The following is a 20,639-nucleotide window of genomic DNA, read 5'->3' on the forward strand; positions in this document are numbered from 1 at the left end:
AAGTTTTGTTAAAGATGAAATTAAGTAAATAATTACTATTCATTAATAGATAAAATGTAGCTTAATATGTAAATGTATGAAAATCTGCTTTAGAAGCTTCTGCACAACACTTTCTAAGCTTTTAGGAATATTCCTAATTTTATTTTACTCTGCTGCAGTTTTACAGGTTACAAATAGCCATCATAACTAATTTTCTTCAACATATTACAGGTTCTTGCAACAATGGAACAGCTAGAGAAAGTGAGTAGTTTTCAAGAGTTTGTGCAAATATTCAGTCAGTTTGGAAATGAAATGGTGGAGTTCGCCCATTTAACTGGAGACCGACAAAATGTAAGTACTGATGAAAAGCTTCAAGGTTTATTTCAAGTAATTGTGACTTTTGGCTCTATTCAACAGTGGTGTTTGGGTTCTTTTTTAAAAGGAAAAATGATTGTGGTGTGACTACAAAAAAAACAATGAATACTTGTATCCTTATCCTGCAGACGTTTCCAAACCCCAGTTTCCTTTCCCCTCCTCTCACTGGGGAGCGCCATTCTTAGCGCATCACTTTCCAGAAGCAAGGGGTGGAGCTATGTAAATAGCCTGCTCTGGCATCATATTACCAAATTGCCAGTATTTTATCATTTGAAAGCTGCCAAAACAGGTGCTTAACTCCATGTTCTTGTTACTTAATACCTTGCATGTAACGCAGATGAGCACCTTCACCGCAATCCCAAGGCACAGTCTTCTCAAAGAACAGCATCAAACAAGCTACAGATAAGTAGGGAAACTCCAGCCTGGAAACTACAGCTTTTCCTTTTCTCCTAAGTCTCACTGGCAGTTGAATCCTATGAAGGGACAGATATTCCCCGAGTCAGTGACACATTAAGGCTAAATATTGCCCAGATCAAATGAAGACTGTGATCTGTTTGTGTATTTCTTGCTGAAGTTACTGCAAAATTTTGATTCTCTTTGGACAATCTGGCCTGAGCACTGATTCTGCTCTAATCCATCAGCAACTGTTTTGAAGGAATATAAGGAAGCCAGGCCTCTTTCCTGAAATGGTCGTTTTGTAGTTTGGGCTTCAATATGCTGCTGTCTCATAGTTTTATCAGGGGGAAACATCACTGTCGGTGTTTTCATTATGTTTAATAACACTAGGCGTGTGTGCAAAACTTTAGGTATGTTCATTGTTCTCAGGGTGAAATGTGAACATCTCAGAGAAACAAGGCACTGTTTCCTTTAATGTACTCTAGAGGCTTGACCTTGTGTTCTGCATTTGTTTAAGAGTTTTTAAGATCAGAGGGGACCATTATGATGATTTATCTGCCTAACTGCGACCAGTTAATTTCACTCAGTAATTCTTGCATCAAACGCGTAACTTCTGGCTGATGAAATAAAATCTTGTCCTAAAGCACTCTCCCTCCCCCCCCTTCTTTCTCATTCCCCTCAACACTTGCTTAACTACTACAGTGATCAAGGCTGACTATGATTAACTGTGAACACTTTTCCAGAAGGTTAGTGAAAACTAGTTTGGGCGCATTTACACTTTTGCTATTCAGAAAACTATACAGTGATTGGGCTATTGAACATTACTTGATTTGTGAAAATTATTGTAGAATTATGCTAAGCATAGTAGTAGTTTGTGGATTTTTTTTTTATGGCTACATCTTGCAAAGGGATCCACTCTGGCAAACCCTTATGCCCACAAGGAGCCTTGTTGAAGTCAGAAGTGTGTGGATGTGGGTGCAGTTAAAGGGTTGGGGCCTTAGTAGCTTGTTATTAGACATACAGATTAAACACATGTACTGTGTGCAGGGGTGTGGATGCTGAATTTCAAAAGTAATTCAGATTTTTTTTAAAGCTGTGCTCTACTCAGCTGCTACTAAAGACAAGTCAAAACTGTTTATGTAACAGTTATGAGCGTGTAGGAGTCCTAATGGAACATTGCATCTCATCCTTCCTGTAAGGATGCTGAAAATGAACTGTTTCAGCTTTACTAGAAGCCAAATAATCTTAACACTTTTTGAGGAGGACCAGTTACTGATGACCATTATCAGAAATGGATCATTTTCCTAATAGAGACTGTCCCTGCTCTAAAGAGCTTATAGTCTAAATGCACTTAAATACCAGTGAATGTTGGGGTAAAGGAATGCAACGGAAAAGCGAAATGATTTCAAAGATGTAAGTAGCTTTTGATTAGCATCACTACATTTCTATTTTTAAAAAAAAACAAACTGTTTCCTGCCTTTTTAAGTGTGTTCTAATTAAGTTTTCCCACCTTATTTTTTTTTTTTAAGAAATTGCTTTCATATTTTTTATGTTGACAGGACAGTATTTACATAATGCTTACTAAATATTGGTAACTAACTGGAAAAGTTGTAAACACCTTTTTTTAAAAAAAGAAAGTTTTTAAAAACCCTGAAAGCTAAAAACAGAGTGGGGTTAAAATCCCTAAAGATACCATTATTGCAGGATTCTGACTGCTTTGTCTCAGCTCCCTGCTGTGAGACGGGCAGAACTCTACACTCAGAGCAATAAAACTTTGAAGAGCTGTGGCAGTGACCACAGAGCTCGACTCTTAGCAATTTTTAAGCCTGCCAGTCAGTTCTGTTACCTGGCCAGTGAAAGGATTCCTTCTGTAGCCTGCCACCTCTTTCTTTTTTCTGGTTTTCCTTCTGATTCAATCCTTAGTATATCATAGGAGCCTTCGTTTCCTGCTAAATCAGGAATTATCTGGAAAGTTTCAAGGGTGGTGCTTAAGCTTTGTGGTGTTGCATTACCATGAGCAAAGAATGATTGCCCTTATAAAGGGGGGATGGCGGCCCTTTTATGCTCCTAAAAATCTTTCAGTCTTGGTAGAGTTCTGCTTGCCTCACACTAGGGGTCTAAGACTAAAAGTGAGAATCGTGCAAGATAACATCAGAAAGGCAGAATTACAAAGATAGTGACTTTCCCTTATATTCTATGTGGATAAATTTTTCAGTAAAGTTAAGCTTCTAGCAATTGCCTAAAAAATGCCGACTACATAATGTAATTTGCTATAAAATCAGGCTCCTGAGTTTTAAAGGGAAGAGGTCTTTGTAGCTGTCCTGCAGAATTCCTAAGACTTCCTTCTCTTCTTTAATGCAACTGAGCAGCTGGAGAAAAGGAGGAGAGGTTACTTACCTGTACCGTAACTTGAGTTCAAGGTGTTTTTGTCCCGTGGTGCTCCACCATAGGATGTGTATGGGCCTGTGCACCTTCCACTGGAGATTGTATATAGCAGTGTCTACAGGTCTGTGCCTGTGCAATGGATTGCCTCATGCTCCCGGGTGAGGTATTATGGGGAGGCTTGGACCCATGGCCTGTTCAGTTCCTTCTCAGCTATGGTGGCTGGAAGACTCCACAGCAGGTAGGAAGGAGGGCAGAAAGGTAGAGCACACAGAGGGACAAAACACCTTGAGGAACTCCACGTTACTGTACAGGTAAGTAACCTCTCCTTGGAGTGTATATCCCTATGGGTGCTTCACGAAAGGAGCCTCCCATGCGGCATGTCAGTGTGGAGGCGGGTGCTAAGGAGGCGAATTCAAGACAGTTCAGAGGACTGCATCACCAAAGATTGTCACCTCTGGATGCACGTCTGATCGTGTAATGTTTGGCAAACATGTGAACTGAGGACCGGGTTGCAGCCCTGCAGATTTCTGCTATGGTAGCATCTTAAAGGAGGGCTACAGAGAAGGACTGAGCCCTTGTGGAGTGGGCTGTCATTGTGAGGGTGATGTATCCCACCAGTTTCATAATAAGTTCAGATACCATGTGATACCCACTGTGACAGCCTATACCCCTATATGCACCCCTTTTACAGGACTAGGACAAATTTTGTACAAAGTATGCCTTAGGAGGTATCATTTGAAAAACTCATAATTTGCTGATCATTATTGTTCTGGTAAAATGTGTAGCGACATTGCACGTAAAGTTATAGGATTCCTCTGTATGATATTACTAATACATGTTCCAAGTCTGGGAAGAGCAGCGACAAACCAATTCCCCAGAAAAAAGAAGGCTAACCAACGCCTCAGCCAGGCGTCATCAAAATCAAATGGACCGTCAACTGGTTAAGTGGCTGTTCTTTGGCGGGAAGGAAGATGTGGGTGAAAATCTACATCTTGACAAAGAAACAGCTTGGGGTCCATCCACACAGACATGCTTTCTCGTGAACCTCTGCTGGTGGTGATTCTTGAAGAAGAGAAGCCCCAAATTATTCCTCCCTTTCTCTCTATCCATGGCATCCACAGTACCTGAAGAACAAAGGAAACAGCTTTGGACTGGAGTGGGATCCTGTCTGAAAGAAATTCAGCCAGGTAGACTGTTGGAACATGTGGTGAGAGAGACTGCTTTTAATTCACTTAACTTGTCAAGTTGGGCATTAGTTGTGTTTTGCTTTTATTTTCTTATAACCAATTCTGACTTTTATGCCTCATTACTAGTAATCACTCAAAATCTATCCTTCTGTTGTTAATAAACTTGTTTTGTTGTTTTATCTAAACCAGTATGTCTGGATTGATGTGTTTGGGAAACTTCATTTGGTATAACAGGATTTGTGCATATCATTTTCTATTAATAAAATGACAGACTTTATATGATCTTGTATTGTCCAGGAGAGGGCTGGGCAGTACAAGATGCACCTTTCTAGGAGAAAGTCTGGGACTGGGAATTTGCTGATGTTGCTCTGCAGTGTAATTCATTAGTGGCTGGCCATAGCACGCACACAATATAACTGGGAGTAACTTACATGCTGGAGGCTGTGCGCGCACAGACAAGGAGTGGTAGCTCTCACAACAAAACAGTGTAAAAGGCATCCCAGGTTGGAGAACTGAGGGGGGACAGCTATTCATCAGTCCAGATTGTACCCTGGGTAATGTCAGTTTGAGTGGAAATTGGCCATCCATTCATCTTCTTGGTAAAGGACACAAAAAGTATGAGCAAGTCCTAAAGGTCTTAGTGCTGTCAAGGTAGATGGTGAGGGCCCTCACCATCTAATTTGTGGAGAATATCTTCCTCCCTTTAGGTGTGGGGCTTACGATAAAATACTGATAAATGGATCTCTTGTGTGATATGAAATTTCACCCAGACTTTAGGAAGGAATCGAGGATGGGGGCGCAGCATGCCCTGGTCTCAGTAGAAGATGGTGTATGGTAGGTCTGCCATGAGTACCCTTAAATCACCCACTCTTTTGGCCAAGTTGATGGCAATCAGGAATGAAGTCTTGAGATAGGAGAGTGAGCAGGTAGCCATTGACACACATGTGGGCCATTCCTCAAGGCGTTGAGGACCAGTTTGAGGTTCCATAGAGATACAGAGCTCTGGATAAGAGGGAATACATTGTATAAACCCGTAAGGAATGTTGCCATGGTTAGACTGGCAAAGACTGAAACCCCTTTGATAGGTGAGTAGAGGGCTGTAATGGCAGCCAGGTGTACTCTAACTGAATTAATTGACAGACCTTGTGCCTTGAGGTCCAACCGGTAATATAGGATCACTGAGAGTGGCGCTTCTGACTCTTGGCAAGAGTGGTGACAGTACCAGGAATGAGTGTTTTCACTTTTGCAGATAAGTCTTACACGTAGTCAGTTTCCTGCTACACAAGAGGACCGACAGAACATTAGCTGAGCAGTTCAACTCTATGCCCAAGAACTGCTGAGGAGCCATACTTTTAGGCTCAAAGATGAGAGATTCGGATGATTCTAGGTGCTGGGACTCTGTGACAGGAGATTCCCTCCCCCAGTCCCTCCAAAGGGAAGGCAGAGAGGCATCACCACAGAGATCTGAAGCAGATCCGAGTTCCACACTTGTTTCAGCCACGAAGGTGCAATCAAAGATAGGGCAATGGCTTTCTTACATCAATTTGATTGAGGTCCTCAGGATTGGAGGTGTAGCTGTGTAGGCATAGAGCAGGATGCAGGACCAAAGTAGCAGCAGGGCATCTCCCATGGAGCTGTGGCTGCATCCTTTCTTGGACCAGAAAAAGCAACATTGGTTGAGGTTGCAAAGAGGTTTACCTTCGGGAGGCTCAGGTGTGACAGATTCTGTGGAAAAAGGAGCTGTTGAGCTCCCACTTGTGGTCCTAATCGGAGCTCCTGCTCACTGAGTCTGCAACTATGTTCTAAAGGCCCTGTAGATAAACTGCAGAACTTTCTAAGTGATGGAAGAGACAACAGTTCCACAGCCTTGGTGGTTCTGCAAATAAGAATTGGGATCTTGCTCCCCTTCTTTGGTGTATGTAGTATATAGCTGTCTTGTTGTCCAATATTACCCGATAGAAGGGCCTGCTGTGTCATGAAAGAAGTGCTGACATGCATAGAGACTGCTCTTTGTTCCCCATCAACATTCTGGAACTATCTCTTATGGGGACCCATTTGCCCTGTGCTCTGGCACCCTATTCATGCGCCCCCCCACCCAAGAGAGAAGCATTTGTGAGAAGAATTTTCAAAAGTGGTAGATGTGAAAATGGGATTCCCATTCAGGGGGTGTTTCCACTGCCTGAGAGAGTCTAGTACCTCTGGAGGCACAGTGATTCATTTGGAAAGACTGTCTGTTTGAGGTGTATGTAGGCCTTGGCCAGGCCTGAAGGCATCTGAGATGCAGTCGTGCATGTGGTATAATGAACATAGAGGCCAAAGTGTGACCTAGGATTGTAGACAGGCCCTTGTAGTTGTTTGGGGGTTGTGCTGTAGAGCAGAGTTCAGGCTGGATGTAGTGGAAAATCTGTCCTTGGGCTGGTAGAGCCTGGTGGTTAGACTTCATCAGGGCTGCACTAGACTCCCTATCTGCTGGACAGTACTGTTGGGATATTTTAGGGTTAAGTATAACAATAAGCTGCTAATGTGCTAACGTGGCATTAGGGGACAAAGGCATATGTAGGCAGTATTTCTTTGTCTAATATATAAATTGCAGATTCTTTTCTTCTCTGTTGCTTGTAAGGGTTGATAAGGATGCAGCTTCAGGAGAAATGCCCTTTCTGTGAAAGAAGGTAAAAGAAATGTTATCTTCCCTTCTGTTCCTCCCTCCCCTGAGAACTGCTCACGGCCCCTTCCTCCCTCCCCGAGAACTGCTGATGAGGGAGATTTATGGCAACAGATTATTGCAAAGAAACGTATCTTCAAGGTAAAAGTGTCTGGATGAAAAGTGTAATGCTATGAGTAATATATAGGGGTGGGTTTACTAACAGTAGGTGTTTGTTACTTAAGGGTTTTTGGGGTGTTGTAGCAGATGTAGGCATGTACATACTAACCTAAACAAAAAGAGTGCTTACTGGACAATTGGGTCCAGGGGAACAAGTATCTCAATAAAGAAGCCTGTACTCATATCCGCCTCTGGGCCGATCTGCTGCTGCTCCTCCTTCTAACTAGTATTAATGTAGACTTCTTTTAGATTGATGCAGAGGCCCAGAAACTGAAATAGGGCTGCAGCCTTGGTTGTTACTGACTGGGCCTTGTAGGTAGAGTGGCCTCTGAGGAGCCAGTCATCCAGATACGGAAAAAATGTGATGCCCCACTAGCACAGGTGAGATGCTATTGCTGAGAAGACCTTCATAAAGACCCTCAGGGCCACGGATATCCCAAAGGGAAGGACACGGTATTGGTAATGTTCTGAGCCTATTGCAAAAAGCAAAGAATGCTTGACGGAGGGATGACTAGACACGTGAAAATAGGCATCTTGGAGGTGGAGGGCAACGAAACACCCCCTGGAACTATGGGTGGGATTATGGTAGCTAACATCACCATCCTGAAGTACTGTAATAGGATATAGGTGTTCAGATTCCTAAGATCTAATATCAGCCTCCAACTGCCACTTTTTTGAGAACCAGGAAATGTTTGGAATAGAACCCCTTTCCAACAAATTGAGAAGGAACTGGCTTGATTGCCCCTAAGTGCGGGAGAGATTGGACTTAGTGCATTAGAAGATCCTTGTGAGAGAGATCCCTGAAGAGGAAGAATGAAAGGGAGGCTGGACAGGACAGAATGGCAATGAATGGAGTATCTTGTAGTGACCACCCCTAGAATCCACTTGTCTGTGGTGATAAACTCCCAGGCATGTAGGAATGGAATAGGCAATCTCCAGAAGGAGAGTAGATGGCAGAATGGTGCAGTTAGAGGGTCTTTAGGGTCAAGGGCCTCAAAAAATCTTTTCATATTGTCAAAATGATGACTTAGAGAAAGATGCAGGCTGGGTGGTTGTAGAGGAGAGTAATCCTCTTCTAGGGGTCTTTGTAGATCTGTTGCAGACAGTACTAGAATGGTGGCTAAGGACTGTGAAGCCATGTCAGTGTCACTGAGAGTAGTCTGCAGGGAAGCTTTAACAGTCAACTGACCCTCTGAAATGAGGGCTGGAAATTGTTCCTTTTGGTCTTGTGGCAGTTCTAGAAAATGAGCAAACTTTGTATAGTTATGTAAAATCATATTTTACTTATCAAGGTCAGGTAGTTCGCAACTTGAAATTGATGAGCAGCTGACAAATAGCTTTTCCTACTCTGGAAATCTAGGTGATTAGACACCTTCTCAGAAGGAGGGAATCTGGAGCGAGCTTGACAGTCATTGACCATGTTTACAGCTAAAGAGTTGGGGAGCAGTGAGAGAAGAAATACTCCATTCCCTTGGCTGGAATGTAATATTTTTTTTCCGACTCTTTTATGTAGATGGGATAGTGTCATAGATTACATGCTGGTGATGACAGTGCCTCATTGATGGGTAGGGATATCTTACTCTGCGGGGGGGATGATATGTAAAATGTCCACCTGGGAATGTTGAGGCTCCTGGACTACCTCCAATGGAATCTGGAGGGATTCCGCTGACCACTTCATTAAGTCCTGGAAGGCCCTAAAGTGATCTTCATAAGAAGGCCATGGCAGCAGCAGCATCGTTGTCTTGTCAGGGATAAGGAAGACTTGGGTGAAGGGGGTGACCCTTCGTTTGGTGCCTCTCGCTTCTCGTGAGCCTTCTCAGGTAACAGGGAAACGTTCAGTACTAGTGGGCTATCTTGCAGTGCCAGTGGCTGTTGCAGTACTGGCAGGTCTTTCTGTTTTTTGTGGGCTGGTACTCTGTAGATTGGGTGCCATAACCTACCCAGGCTTTCCAGTAGTCCCACTGAAGAGGTGGATGGGGAAGAATCCCCACAGGTATTTGTGCTCAGGGAACCTAGGGCATCTGCTTGGCTCTAGAAAGTCGTCTTCAGGGTATGTCTCAAGAGGCGTAGTGTGGTAGGTGTTGAGATAGAGCCCTGTATGAAAACCTCAGAGTCTGAGGATGTCATTTTCCGAGTTGAATAGTGAGTCTTTGGGCATTGGTGTCTGGTACTGGAGGCAGAGAATCAGGTCTTGTTCTTGCGAGTAAGGGTCAGTCACCAACTGTTGAAGTGGCATTGAGAAAGAGTCTCTTACAGTGCCCTTTAGGAGAGAGTACTGCAGTTCATCTGAGATGAGATCCTTGGGAGGAAGATATCTGGAGGGCATTGGAGGGCTATGATAATGAGCAGTAGGAGCCTGAGGTAGTACCAGGTCCTGAAATGGGGATGGCTGCAGTGCTAGAGATGCATGTGGTATTGGAGAGGTGGATGAGGTGATGTCTCAGTGCTTAGAATGGTTATGTCAAGAGGAAGATGGTACTGGGAGAGCCAGCAGTTGGTCTGAATGGGGTCTCTGGCTCCAAGAGGTTGTCTGTACCAGTGCCCTTGAAGTGGTCTTCTTAAGAGTCTCTGGTTTTAGATGAATCTCACTGCCTAGAGGTGTCAGATGGTACAGAGGAAGGTTCCTCTTGGTGCTGCTTTGTTGATGACTTCTCCAACTGAGATGACATCTAGGCCAGGGGTCTCAAACACGGGGCCCACAGAGTTACTTCCTGCGGCCCACCATAGGCACTGACTCCACTGGCAGTCAAGCTTCAAACATTACTGAGTGTTTATATTTTATTAAAATCCCTCTTTGCATTACAGTTTAAAAATGTTAATACATTGACTTTTAATAACATACTATATTACTTTCATTTTTTACTATACTTTTGTATCATTGTATGAAAAGGTTTCAGTGATGCAGCCCTCAGGCCAATGTACTAGTCCTCATGTGGCCCTCATGGTGATTTGAGTTTGAGATCCCTGATCTAGCCGGTACCAAAACCTTGGTACTAGAGTCAGCTGGAGCCTGGGCTGTACCCATTGTGGCACGCAAGGTCTCCCTTGAGTCTGCTCCTCTTTCGAGAGTCTTTGGTGGGGAAAAAGAAGTTTTCTTCTCTCAGTGGGCTTCATCTCTGAAACTGCCCCAGAGCACTTGAAGTCACTGGTATGGCCTGAGAAGTTGAGCCCGGTGTACTGGGCAGGGGAGAGGGAATCGGACTCCACCGGAGATAAGGAGCATTCCATTAGGAAGAGCTTGAGTCTAGCTTCTCTATCCTTGTGGGACCTGCCCTTAAACTCTGTGTAGACTTTGCATTTGGATGGGATGTGAGGTTCTCCAAGGCCCTGTAGACAGCTGGAATGCCTGTTGCTGTGGTGAAAAGATTTGTGGGCAGGTTTGGTAGGGCTTGTACCTTGAGGCCTTAGACATAGTCCAGGGAAGTGCCATAGACCACAAAGCCTGCAAGGTCAAGAAATTTAGGGAGCGGGAAATCCCCCAAGCACAAAATTGTGCTACAACTAAGAAAAATTAACAAAACTGGAAAAAATAGTCATTGAAGCAAATAAGTAAGAAAGGTGAAAACGCATCTAGGAAGCAGCATTCTGCAGTTGCTCTATTTGCTCAATTGTTCAGGTGGTTGAGCAGGAGTTGGAGTGGTGGCGAGTCTGCGCCTAGCTATATGCCCTTGCCTGGAGCACTAGGTGCTGCACTGTGCAGGCATAGACCTGTGGACGCTGCTATTTCCAATTTCCAATGGAGAGTGCACAGGCAAGCGTACAGCGTATGGTTGAGCACCCACGTGATCATCTGCTCAAAGAATAACTTAAGAGTATTTGAGCTGGAGTGATGAAAGGGCCCTCATTTCTTTAAAGATTAAGACACGATGCAACTGAGTTCTGCTGGTGTGTGGAAGACTTTTTTCATCTTTAACTCTTTGCTCTTATAATGACTTCAGTGTGTCTGGAGCATCTTTCCTCTCTCCAGCTTATGTCCCTCAAATTCTCTCCTCTTGCAGGGCTTACTTTCCATGGGCTAAGTGACACACACCCCTCTCCTGGGAACTTCCTGACAAATTTCTACTGTTATTGAGTTCCTCTCCGTACAAATAGATTGGTTTCTAGCTAAGCCGCTTAAGTGTTTCATCAAGTAAAATTTTATGCACTTAATATTTTAACCACCAAGGTTGTAATTACGTAATACTATTCTTTTTAAAAGAAGAATAATTTTATAGCCTCTTCCTTTATGAAGATTTCTCATTCTTTGGTTTGCGAGTTTTTCAAAGGTGACCTAACAAAAAAGTAGTTGGTTTATGCTTCTTATTTGCTTTATGATGTATTGAGGATCTGATTTCTCCCTCTGCCTTTCACTCTCACTTCCCTGTCCACCATTTTATTTTGGGATGGGTTTTTTGCTAGTTTTTACATTAAAATGTCATGTCTCGCCTTCCTGTTTATTCAAGAGGACTCCTTTGGATTAGCAAATTAAAGGAGTGGGAACTTTCTTAGGACATAGCTGGAGGATCTGGGATATTGAATATATCGGAGACGTTTTCTTCCACGAGTTTGACTCAAATGGATGTTAACAGAAATAAAATATAGTTTTCAAATAGTCCGACATAAAATGTCTTTCCCTTCAGTTGCTCAGGTTTCTTCTTTTGTGTTTTGTGATGTCATAATTCTGCATGTATTCTAGATTTCCAAGAAGTTATCTGTTGGATAGACTGATATTTCAAGACTCACACATCATAAAGTAGCTGAAAAAAAAAGACAACTTTTAAATTTTTGTTGGTTCTTTTCTTTGTTTATAAGCAGCTAATTTCTTCAGCTATCATCCAAGAATACTCAGTGTTTTCATTTCCTTTACATAGGATTTAAAGGATGAAAAGAAAAAAGCTAGAATGGCAGCAGCTAGGGCTGTCCTTGAGAAATGCACCATGATGCTTCTCACTGCTTCAAAGGTAAGGCTTCTCATACTTTACTCAGTGTGGTGAACCACAGATTATAGTAGCTGGTGGGAATAACATAACCCTGTTTCCCCAGCTATATTTATAAAGATTGCAACAAAAGAAATTTGAACATGAAATGATGTTGGGGAGAAGCTTTTCCATGAGTAATGCTAAAAATGTTGCCATATGCAATAGTAAGTTAATTGAAGGAATTTGCAATAACATTACACATTTGTGCTTTAGGCTGGGTATAGAAATGAGTATTTGTTTCATTATATTACATGTGGACTTTTGGGTAATATGTTAAATTTACTTTTAAAGACATGTCTGAGGCATCCTGACTGTGAATCTGCTCTTTTAAACAAAGAAGGAGTGTTTCACCGAATGAGATTAGCTTTGGAGCAAGTAATAGAGATCGTAACTGACTCTAGACCCAGTGGAGAGAATGAAATGGCCCCCATAAGTATATATACTAGCATCAAAGAATTCAAGGTAAGGATAAAGACAGTATTATTATTCTATGGCTTAAAAGAATTTGATTACAGCATAAATTTCAAAAATACATGTGTACACTAGGAAACTAATTTCTCTGCACCTTGAATGAGTGGCAGTTTCCAATGTCAGCCTTGCACAAAGCTCCCAGAAGTTCATTATAGTTTGAAAAAAGATGGTTATGGTTTGTCTGATGCTGCCACTGCACATCATCCTGCTAGTATTCCAACCACTCCTAACACGTAGGGGAGTAGATCAGAATGTATTCAGCTCTATATGCTATGTTGAAGTGCTGTTCTCAACTCTCACTCCTAGGCGGCCCAGATAGTAGGGTATGTCTACACAGCACTAACTCAGGGCTTGGCCTTAAACCTATGTCAGAGCCCAGCCTCTCTCCACACCGAAATCATTCACTCGGATTCACAGACCCTGCTGGGGGGGCGGGGGGGGTGTCAGAGCCTCAGTCCCCCTTGAAATGATTCAAAGCGTCAGGCATTGCTATGTGGCTGCTAGGTCAAGTCCAGGTTGCCAGATTCAGAATCCAACAATGATATCCCACAGTCCTCTGCGGCTGTGCTTCCTAGCCCTTCAATCCCAAAGCTTTCCACTCACTTCCCAGGAACTGAAAGCAACGTCCTGGTTCAAATGCAGCTGTTTGGCATTTAACCCTTCACTTCCACATGGACTGCTCAGCTGAAAACACAATCAATGCCAGCATGTATTTGAACAGCCAGCAGTAAGATCAAGTCCTGCATCAAGCACATTGCCAGCTGGCCTGAGAAACGGAGCTGGATTCTAGTAAAACTCTCTAGTGCAAGGAGAGCAAAACATTCAACTTCGTCAAGAGCACAAGAAATAATCATGTCTACAAAACTGTATCCAAGCAGATGGCAGTGTTGGAGATCAGGGGGACAACAGAACAATGTAGAGAGTGAATAAAGCAGCAAGTCAACGATGTTAACGTTCCATTCCAGGACCTTCCTATAGCTACTGAGGTGTGTAGCTGAACCTTCTTTTGCTAGGTCCTCTGAAATGAGGATATGGTTTCATAAGCCATGGCAACAGGTAAGTGGGATCTCCTAGAATAACAGTAGGGACAGTGACTCCATTTATCAGCATGTCATTCAATGGGAATAATGTCCCAGCTTCTCCATGACCCCGGCATCATGCACCATGCCAGTGCATGCAACATTAATGTCCATAAATCTGCCCCTGTGGTTGACCAGGGCCTGAATAACGATGGAGTAGTACTTTGTGGTTTATGTACTCATGCTTCCAGTGTATAATTTATAGGCATGAGTCCCTCTGTGGTCCCGGCGCAGATTGGAAGACTCATTAACTGAAAGCCAGCAATTATTTCAGGAACATTTGTAATGCCCATCACCTTTGGGTACATCCTCTGCTCAGAAATCTCTGCCACAACAATCCTCACAATTGATTTGCCAATTCCAAACTGTAGCAGTCTGGGGTAGCCAGCATACCTATGGCTATAGCGACCTGTGTTTGGACCAGCATGACCTCTGTTATATGGGTGTCCTGGTGCTGGAAGATAGGGAAAACTGATCACAAACCTCCAGAACATCTGCTTCTTCATGCGAAAGTTCAGGACCTGCTGTTGGTCATTCCCATGTCCGCATGACAATGTGATCCCACCAGTCTGTGCTTGCGGCCCTTCTCCAGAAGCACTGGTATAAATAGGGGAAATCTGCGACTAAGGCAAGAGGCATAAGCAGCATCAGCTGAGTTGTTACTGAAATGACAGTACCCCTATCTCCTCTGGCTGCTGGGAGTATATGGACACAAAATAGGTTGATAGGATGTGTTCATGGGGTAAGACCACCGAAAACACACTCAATTAACTTCCATGGGATAGACAGACAAGTTCTCCCAACACCCTCTGTGAACGAAGCCCTAGAACAGCTACAGCTGGCAAAAGTGCAATAGCCCACACGCCCACAAAAGCTGAAGCTTTGACTTGGGTCTGCTTATTGTAGTATGGATGCTCCAGCATGGCTGTTAGGCCTGGGTTTCTAATGCATTGTGGATATTCAAGGGCAGACGTGGAAATGCCAAGTCTGCAGGCATGGGTCACACAGGTCTGGGCTTAGTGTGCTGTGTAGATGTACCCATAATGTCGCAGCCAGCGTTTCCCTAAAATAAGTCATTAGGAGGTGGACTAAGGAAGCTCCTAGTTGATCATTGGTAATTAAACTTCTAACATTTTAAAAGCTACACACTAAAAACATCACCCTTCTGTGAAAAGAGTGTAAAAGAGCAAACTGTCATTTTGAAGAAATTGTTCCAATCCAAAATCATCTCTTCTGCTCATTTAATCTTGCTCTGCTAAAATTCCATTGGATATCACATCCCCCCGAGAACATGTTTCTGATTAAATGGATGTCTTAGCTGAACACTTGACAGTCTGTCCTGCCCAAGATTTATTCCTCAGGATGGCAATCAGGGGAGAGGCTCTTTTGGCCCTTTGCATCCTGACTTTGATTTTATCTGATATATCCATTCCCTGGAGGTTGTGCTACTCTTCTTTCTATATCCCTGCACCTAAAATTTGGTCAAGATTCCCATGATGCGGCTGCCCAAGAATATGAACTTTACTATATGTAAAATTTTTATAAAAATTTTGAATGCAGGAGGGTGTGTAAAAGACCAAACAAAACATGAATACCACATTATGTTTAGCAACAGTCACTAGATTGGGTTTATCTTCCTATTCACAGCAGAACTATTATAGCACAGAAATATTGAAATATGCTTAACTTTGCTGTTTGTTTCAGTGGTGAGATACAAATTACATTGCTAATGGTGCTAGTAGGTGAAGAAACAAAATGGATGGCTGCGGGTGGGGAAAATAATTTCTCATTGGCAGAAAGTGAGAACAATAGGCTAAAGGAAAGCTGAAGGGTGGGAGAAGAGGCACGATACATGCACTATCTGTATTTACATGAGTGATTCACAGGGAACTGAATTTTATCTTTTACAGAATAAGGTGGAAGGTCTTCGGGAGAATCTTTATTTTCTTTCTAAGGAGAATCTTTCAACAATGCTGGAACTCATTCTGGAACACACAGAAGATTTTACTGATTCTGCCTACACCAGCCATGAACACAGAGAACGCATCTTGGAGCAGTCCAAGCAGGCTAAAATGGAACTAGAGCAGCTGGTTTCAGTGTGGATGCAAGCTGTAAGAGCTTTTTAGCAAAGTAAATCTTTTCATCTATACTTTGGAAAGAAAAACATATTTTTTAGACTTTTCGTCTTTTTTGGTTTAAGAAAACAGAATGCATGTAATATATCAAAAAGCAGTTCTTTATAGCAACCTCCACCCCAGTCCTCTAAAATATCCTCAAGGCTGCAAGAGCAATGTAGTTTTCCATTGTTTTAGTCTATCTCCTTCTCTGCCCCCATAATGCTCTGAATTCTGGCTACCATCCTTGCGGTGAACAGTTGCATGGCATTCTTTTCAGAGACCATTGTAGCTCCTTACTTGATTATCTCATTACTCAACAGTAATTCTTTTAATTATTTTCTCTCTTCCAAAAAAAGAGAGCATTAGTTTCTTAATTAAAAACAAAAGTAGTAGCCAGTGGAATATTTTAAATTAAAATATACTACTGGAACACCTAGTCATGTGTCCTACTTTTCCAGTATTTTTAGTGTTCAAAAATAATTTTGTTACTTGTGGAGGTTTTAAATTGGTAGAGGTGGTCAGTTTTTTTTTGTTTCACTGAAATTCAGTGTACAGGCTAATCCAAAACGTTCAAAACTTTTGAAAGCTAAATTCCCTTTCAGGAATATGAAAAAAATTGTGCAGCCCTATCAGCCCTCCGATGTAATGTTGAAAGTCTGCTCAGAATGAGTGTCCACTCAAATGGACAGGTTTCTGAGTAGCAGCCGTGTTAGTGAGCTGTAGCTCACGAAAGCTTATGCTCAAATAAATTTGTTAGTCTGTAAGGTGCCTCAAATGGACAGACATCACGCTCATATTTGGGTCACATTTTCAAGGTTTTCTTCCTAATCTTAACAGGTGGAGACTGATGTTTTTAATGGAAGCTGAGGCTCTGGAGAATAATTGAGAGGCCTGGGTTCTCTCGAGTAGACTCCTCTGTGCTTTCCCAGGCTGTGTCCCACGCTTTGGAAGATATTGGGTTAATCCAGGGGTGGGCAAACTTTTTGGCCTGAGGGCCACATCGGGGTTGTGAAATGGTATGGAGGGCTGGTTAGGGAAGGCTGTGGCTCCCCAAACAGCCTGGTCCTCGCCCTCTCCCACTTCCTGCCCCCTGACCGCTTCCCAGGAACCCTTGCCCCTAACCACCCCCATGGGACCCCCCTATGCAACCCCCCTGCTCCCTATCCCCTGACTGCCCTGACCCCTATCCACACCCCCGCCCCCTGACAGGCTCCCCGGGACCCCCGACCCATCCACCAACCCCCACTCCTTGTCCCCTGACTGCCCCCTCCTGGGACCCATCCCTAACTGCCGCCCCAGGACCCCGTCCACTGGCTGCCCCCTCCTGGGACCCATCCCTAACTGCCGCCCCAGGACCCCGTCCCCTGACTGCTCCCTGTCCACCCCTCCCGGGACACCCTAACCCCACGGGACCCCACCCCCATCCAACCCCCCTGTCTCCTGACTGCCCCCCCCCCGAACCCCCTACCCAACACCTCCCTCCCCCCACCCCCTTACCATGCCGCTCAGAGTGGCAGGACAGGCTTATTGGGAAGCCTGGAAGTGGGCAGGCACAAGTTGCACTGCCTGCGTGGCTGCAGGGGAGGGGGAACAGCGGGGAGGGGCCGGGTTCTAGCCTCCCCGGCCAGGAGCTCAGTGGCCGGGTAGGACGGTCCCGCGGGCCGTAGTTTGCCCATCTCTGGGTTAATCTGTAGTCTAATTAGAAACCTTACTTACAGTTTACTTTTTACAAAAAATTATGGACTGATATTTAAAGCTTTTGAACAAGGATCATATGTCACTCATATTCGCATGTCGAAGAATACACAAGTAGCATTACAGAAAGCAGGGGAGGGGGGCAGGGATAGCTCAGTGGTTTGAGCATTGGCCTGCTAAACCCAGGGTTGAACGTTCAAATCCTTGAGGGGGCCATTTAGGGATCTGGGGCAAAAATTGGGGATTGGTCCTGCTTTGAGTAGGGGGTTGGACTAGATGACCTCCTGAGGTCCCTTCCAACCCTGATAGTCTGTGATTCCTTTGCGTAGCACCTGACTTTCTAAGACCATGTCCACACTGGGAATTTTGGCAATGTAGCTGGACCAGTGCAAATCTCAAGCATAAACAAGGACAGCCACAATTTTCAGGTAGAGCTTACCCCAGCTTTAAATGCCTTTGTCCTGGGGAAACAGCTTAAAAGATCTTTTTTTCTTTCCTCTATTGCTTCATGTTTAAAGTCCTCTTGCAGATGCTTCTGGGGAGTCCTAAGCAAGATAAAGCTTTACTAGCACTGTACTAGTAGTCACTGAAGTCTGACAGCAGTTTAGAAAGCTTCAGTTCCTTGGCTTTTCTTTGTTCAGGACAAAGATACTTTGTATACCCTATGGAAGGGATATTTCTTAGACTTTCTCTCTGTTTCCATTCTTCCTCTTGACTCCAGTAAAAGATGGCCTTATGGGGTTCAGTTTAATGGATTTTGCATTTAGGATCCATTGTATATCTGGGCAGAAGGGACTCGGGTTCTGTGTCTGCCAGTACTGATTTCCCATAATATATGGGAGATGTAGTATATTCCATCCTGTATTTGCCCCTTTCAGGGCTTGATTAAGGGATGTGCCTTCTAGGCCCATACTCCAGATCACGGAGTCACGTGATGAGATCACAATCTATCCTATTTTTTGTTTGTTTTAAAGTTCTTTGAGTACTTGCTCATGTCAATTCCATTTTTGGTTTTGCCAGAGATTTCTGCCTTAGTGGTATTCTTAGGAATTGGCTCTTTGTCCTGCGCTGGAGTCCTCCATGGCTGACCCCATGCTGAGTGGATCAGCTTTGGTGTGGAGCGCACTACCAGCACCAGACTCGGCTCAGACCGCTCCCCCTCACTGGTGCCCAGGAAGTGGCAGAAGAAGCGGAGCCCTTCGGCGCCGAAGGACTGTGGGCTTACGGGCAATGTGCCCACTTTGGGGCTTCAAGGGGGTATTGCGGCAGTCAGACCCTCAAGCCCGATCAGGGACCCGCCCCCCCACCCCAGGCAGTGGCAGGAGCTCCCAGCCCATAGCCGGGCCTTCAGGGCCCAAAGTTTTTCCGGTGGCTAAAGAGCAAAGCCGACCGGCTCCACAGGTGCTACGCCAAGGGACTGAGTCGGCCCTGCCCCCAGCACCGAAGGGCAAGTCCACCAGAGTGCAGCAACATAGACTCGTGGAACACCCTCGGGCATTGGACCGCAGTTGCAGGTCTCCTTTGCCGCGATCTCTGTCCCCGCCTCAGCTCACCTACCAGAAGGCCTTCGTTCTCAGCAAGATCCCCACTGATCAGATTCTTGTAATGACTTTAATGTATCTGGAGCATCTTTCGTCTCCCCAGCTCATATCCCCCAAATTCTCTCCTCTTGCAGGGCTTACTTTTCATGGGCTAAGTGACACCCACCCCTCTCCTTGAAGGTCCTGACAAATTTCTGTTACTGTTGAGTTCCTCTCTGATCTCCAGATCCTTTCTGTTGGCTATGATCTGAGACAGAGCCCTCCTATGTCCATAGCCCTCAAACATTAGTCCAGACTTTGACATGTTAGTTAGTTTAGTTTAGTTGTAGTTAGAGAGGATCACTTGCCATTTGCGCTGGCCATACCACGCTGCACTAAGGGCCACCGTGGCCACGCTCGCACCAGCAGACCAACCTCTCTGAAGACCCCAGCCAGTTCTCCCACTAAACCTCATTACACCCTTCTCAAGGACCTGGTGCCTTACCCAGACCCTGAGTTGCTGATCCTGTTAAACCTGGTTCTGGTGAGAGGCATCATTACACCATCCACATGTCATTCTATGGTCCCAAACAGTGGCTGGCCCATGGGTGCTTTGACAATGTCAAACTGCTGGTTGCTGAGATATGCCTTTGACTGTGGTGCTACAAGACAGATGGTACCTGGGACAGCAGTCCAGAGGCCCCTACATCCCAGTGACACACACTGTGGAGCTAGAGATAAGTGGTACCCCCCCATTGGGCCCACCTCCATACCCATATGATCCCACCCATTGGCCACACAGGAGCTGTTTGGATCCATGTCATCGAGCTCCAGACTGTGAGAACCCAGGGCACAACTTTTGGCAGACAGCGCCTCTAAGAAAGGAGCCTCACACCTCTCAGAGAAAGCGGGGAAGCAAAAACAGCCAGTGTGCTGGCAGGTGTGCTGACGGCATCATCTTCTCTGGATGAGGCAGTGGTGCTGGCCTCTCCCTCCCTTCCAGATGAGAACAGACAGCGCTAGGAACGGCTGATGAGGATTGCTGAAAAAGGTTCAGGATCTCACCCATGGACATTCTTCAGTCCATAGCTCCTTCCTATGTGGCTCTCCCTAGGCCATTTTGGAGCCTGCTAGGGATATGTGGCACACAGCAGCTGTCAAAGAGGGCTGAGAAAAAATGTTTTGTTCCCTCCAAAGGGGCGGGATATTGGTTTTAAACTGTAACCTGAACTTTGTTCTCCTCCATGACCACGTAGATGACAAGGGACTTCAACCCAAGTCTGCCCCTTTGGACAAGGATACCAAGAGACTAGATCTCTTCAGCATAAAGAACTTTTTGTCATCCAGGCTATTCCATATTGTGAGCTACCAAGAACTCATGTCAAAATATGATTTTATTCATTACGCCACACAGTCAGAGATCATCAGTTTAGTACCACTGGAATGTAGCCTGAAACTGGGGTCTGTCTTAAATGAAGGGAAGCTGGTAGACAGATTGTCACTTGATGCAGTGGATATGGCTTCCTGTGTCAGGGCAACCTCGGTGGTTATGTGGTGGGCCTCTTGGCTGCAGCCCTCTGGGCTCCCAGTGGAGGTCCAGGAGACAACTGAAGATCTCCCCTTTGAGGGTAACAACCTTTTCAGTGAGAGAAGGTA

General features: G+C 44.6%; 1 protein-coding gene across 1 annotated transcript in view; it reads left to right on the forward strand.

Moving 5' to 3' along the window:
• Nucleotides 1-20,639, forward strand: part of CTNNAL1 (catenin alpha like 1) — a 121,055-nt gene that overhangs the window by 42,896 nt on the left and 57,520 nt on the right. Inside the window, exons 4-7 of the mRNA XM_077810844.1 lie at nt 211-330; nt 11,994-12,083; nt 12,393-12,563; nt 15,562-15,762. Of these exons, the coding sequence (XP_077666970.1) occupies nt 211-330; nt 11,994-12,083; nt 12,393-12,563; nt 15,562-15,762 (582 nt within the window). The remainder of the gene's footprint in view (nt 1-210; nt 331-11,993; nt 12,084-12,392; nt 12,564-15,561; nt 15,763-20,639) is intronic.

This window comes from Eretmochelys imbricata, chromosome 2 (assembly GCF_965152235.1).
Source record: "Eretmochelys imbricata isolate rEreImb1 chromosome 2, rEreImb1.hap1, whole genome shotgun sequence".
In the NCBI taxonomy this organism is placed as follows: domain Eukaryota; kingdom Metazoa; phylum Chordata; order Testudines; family Cheloniidae; genus Eretmochelys; species Eretmochelys imbricata.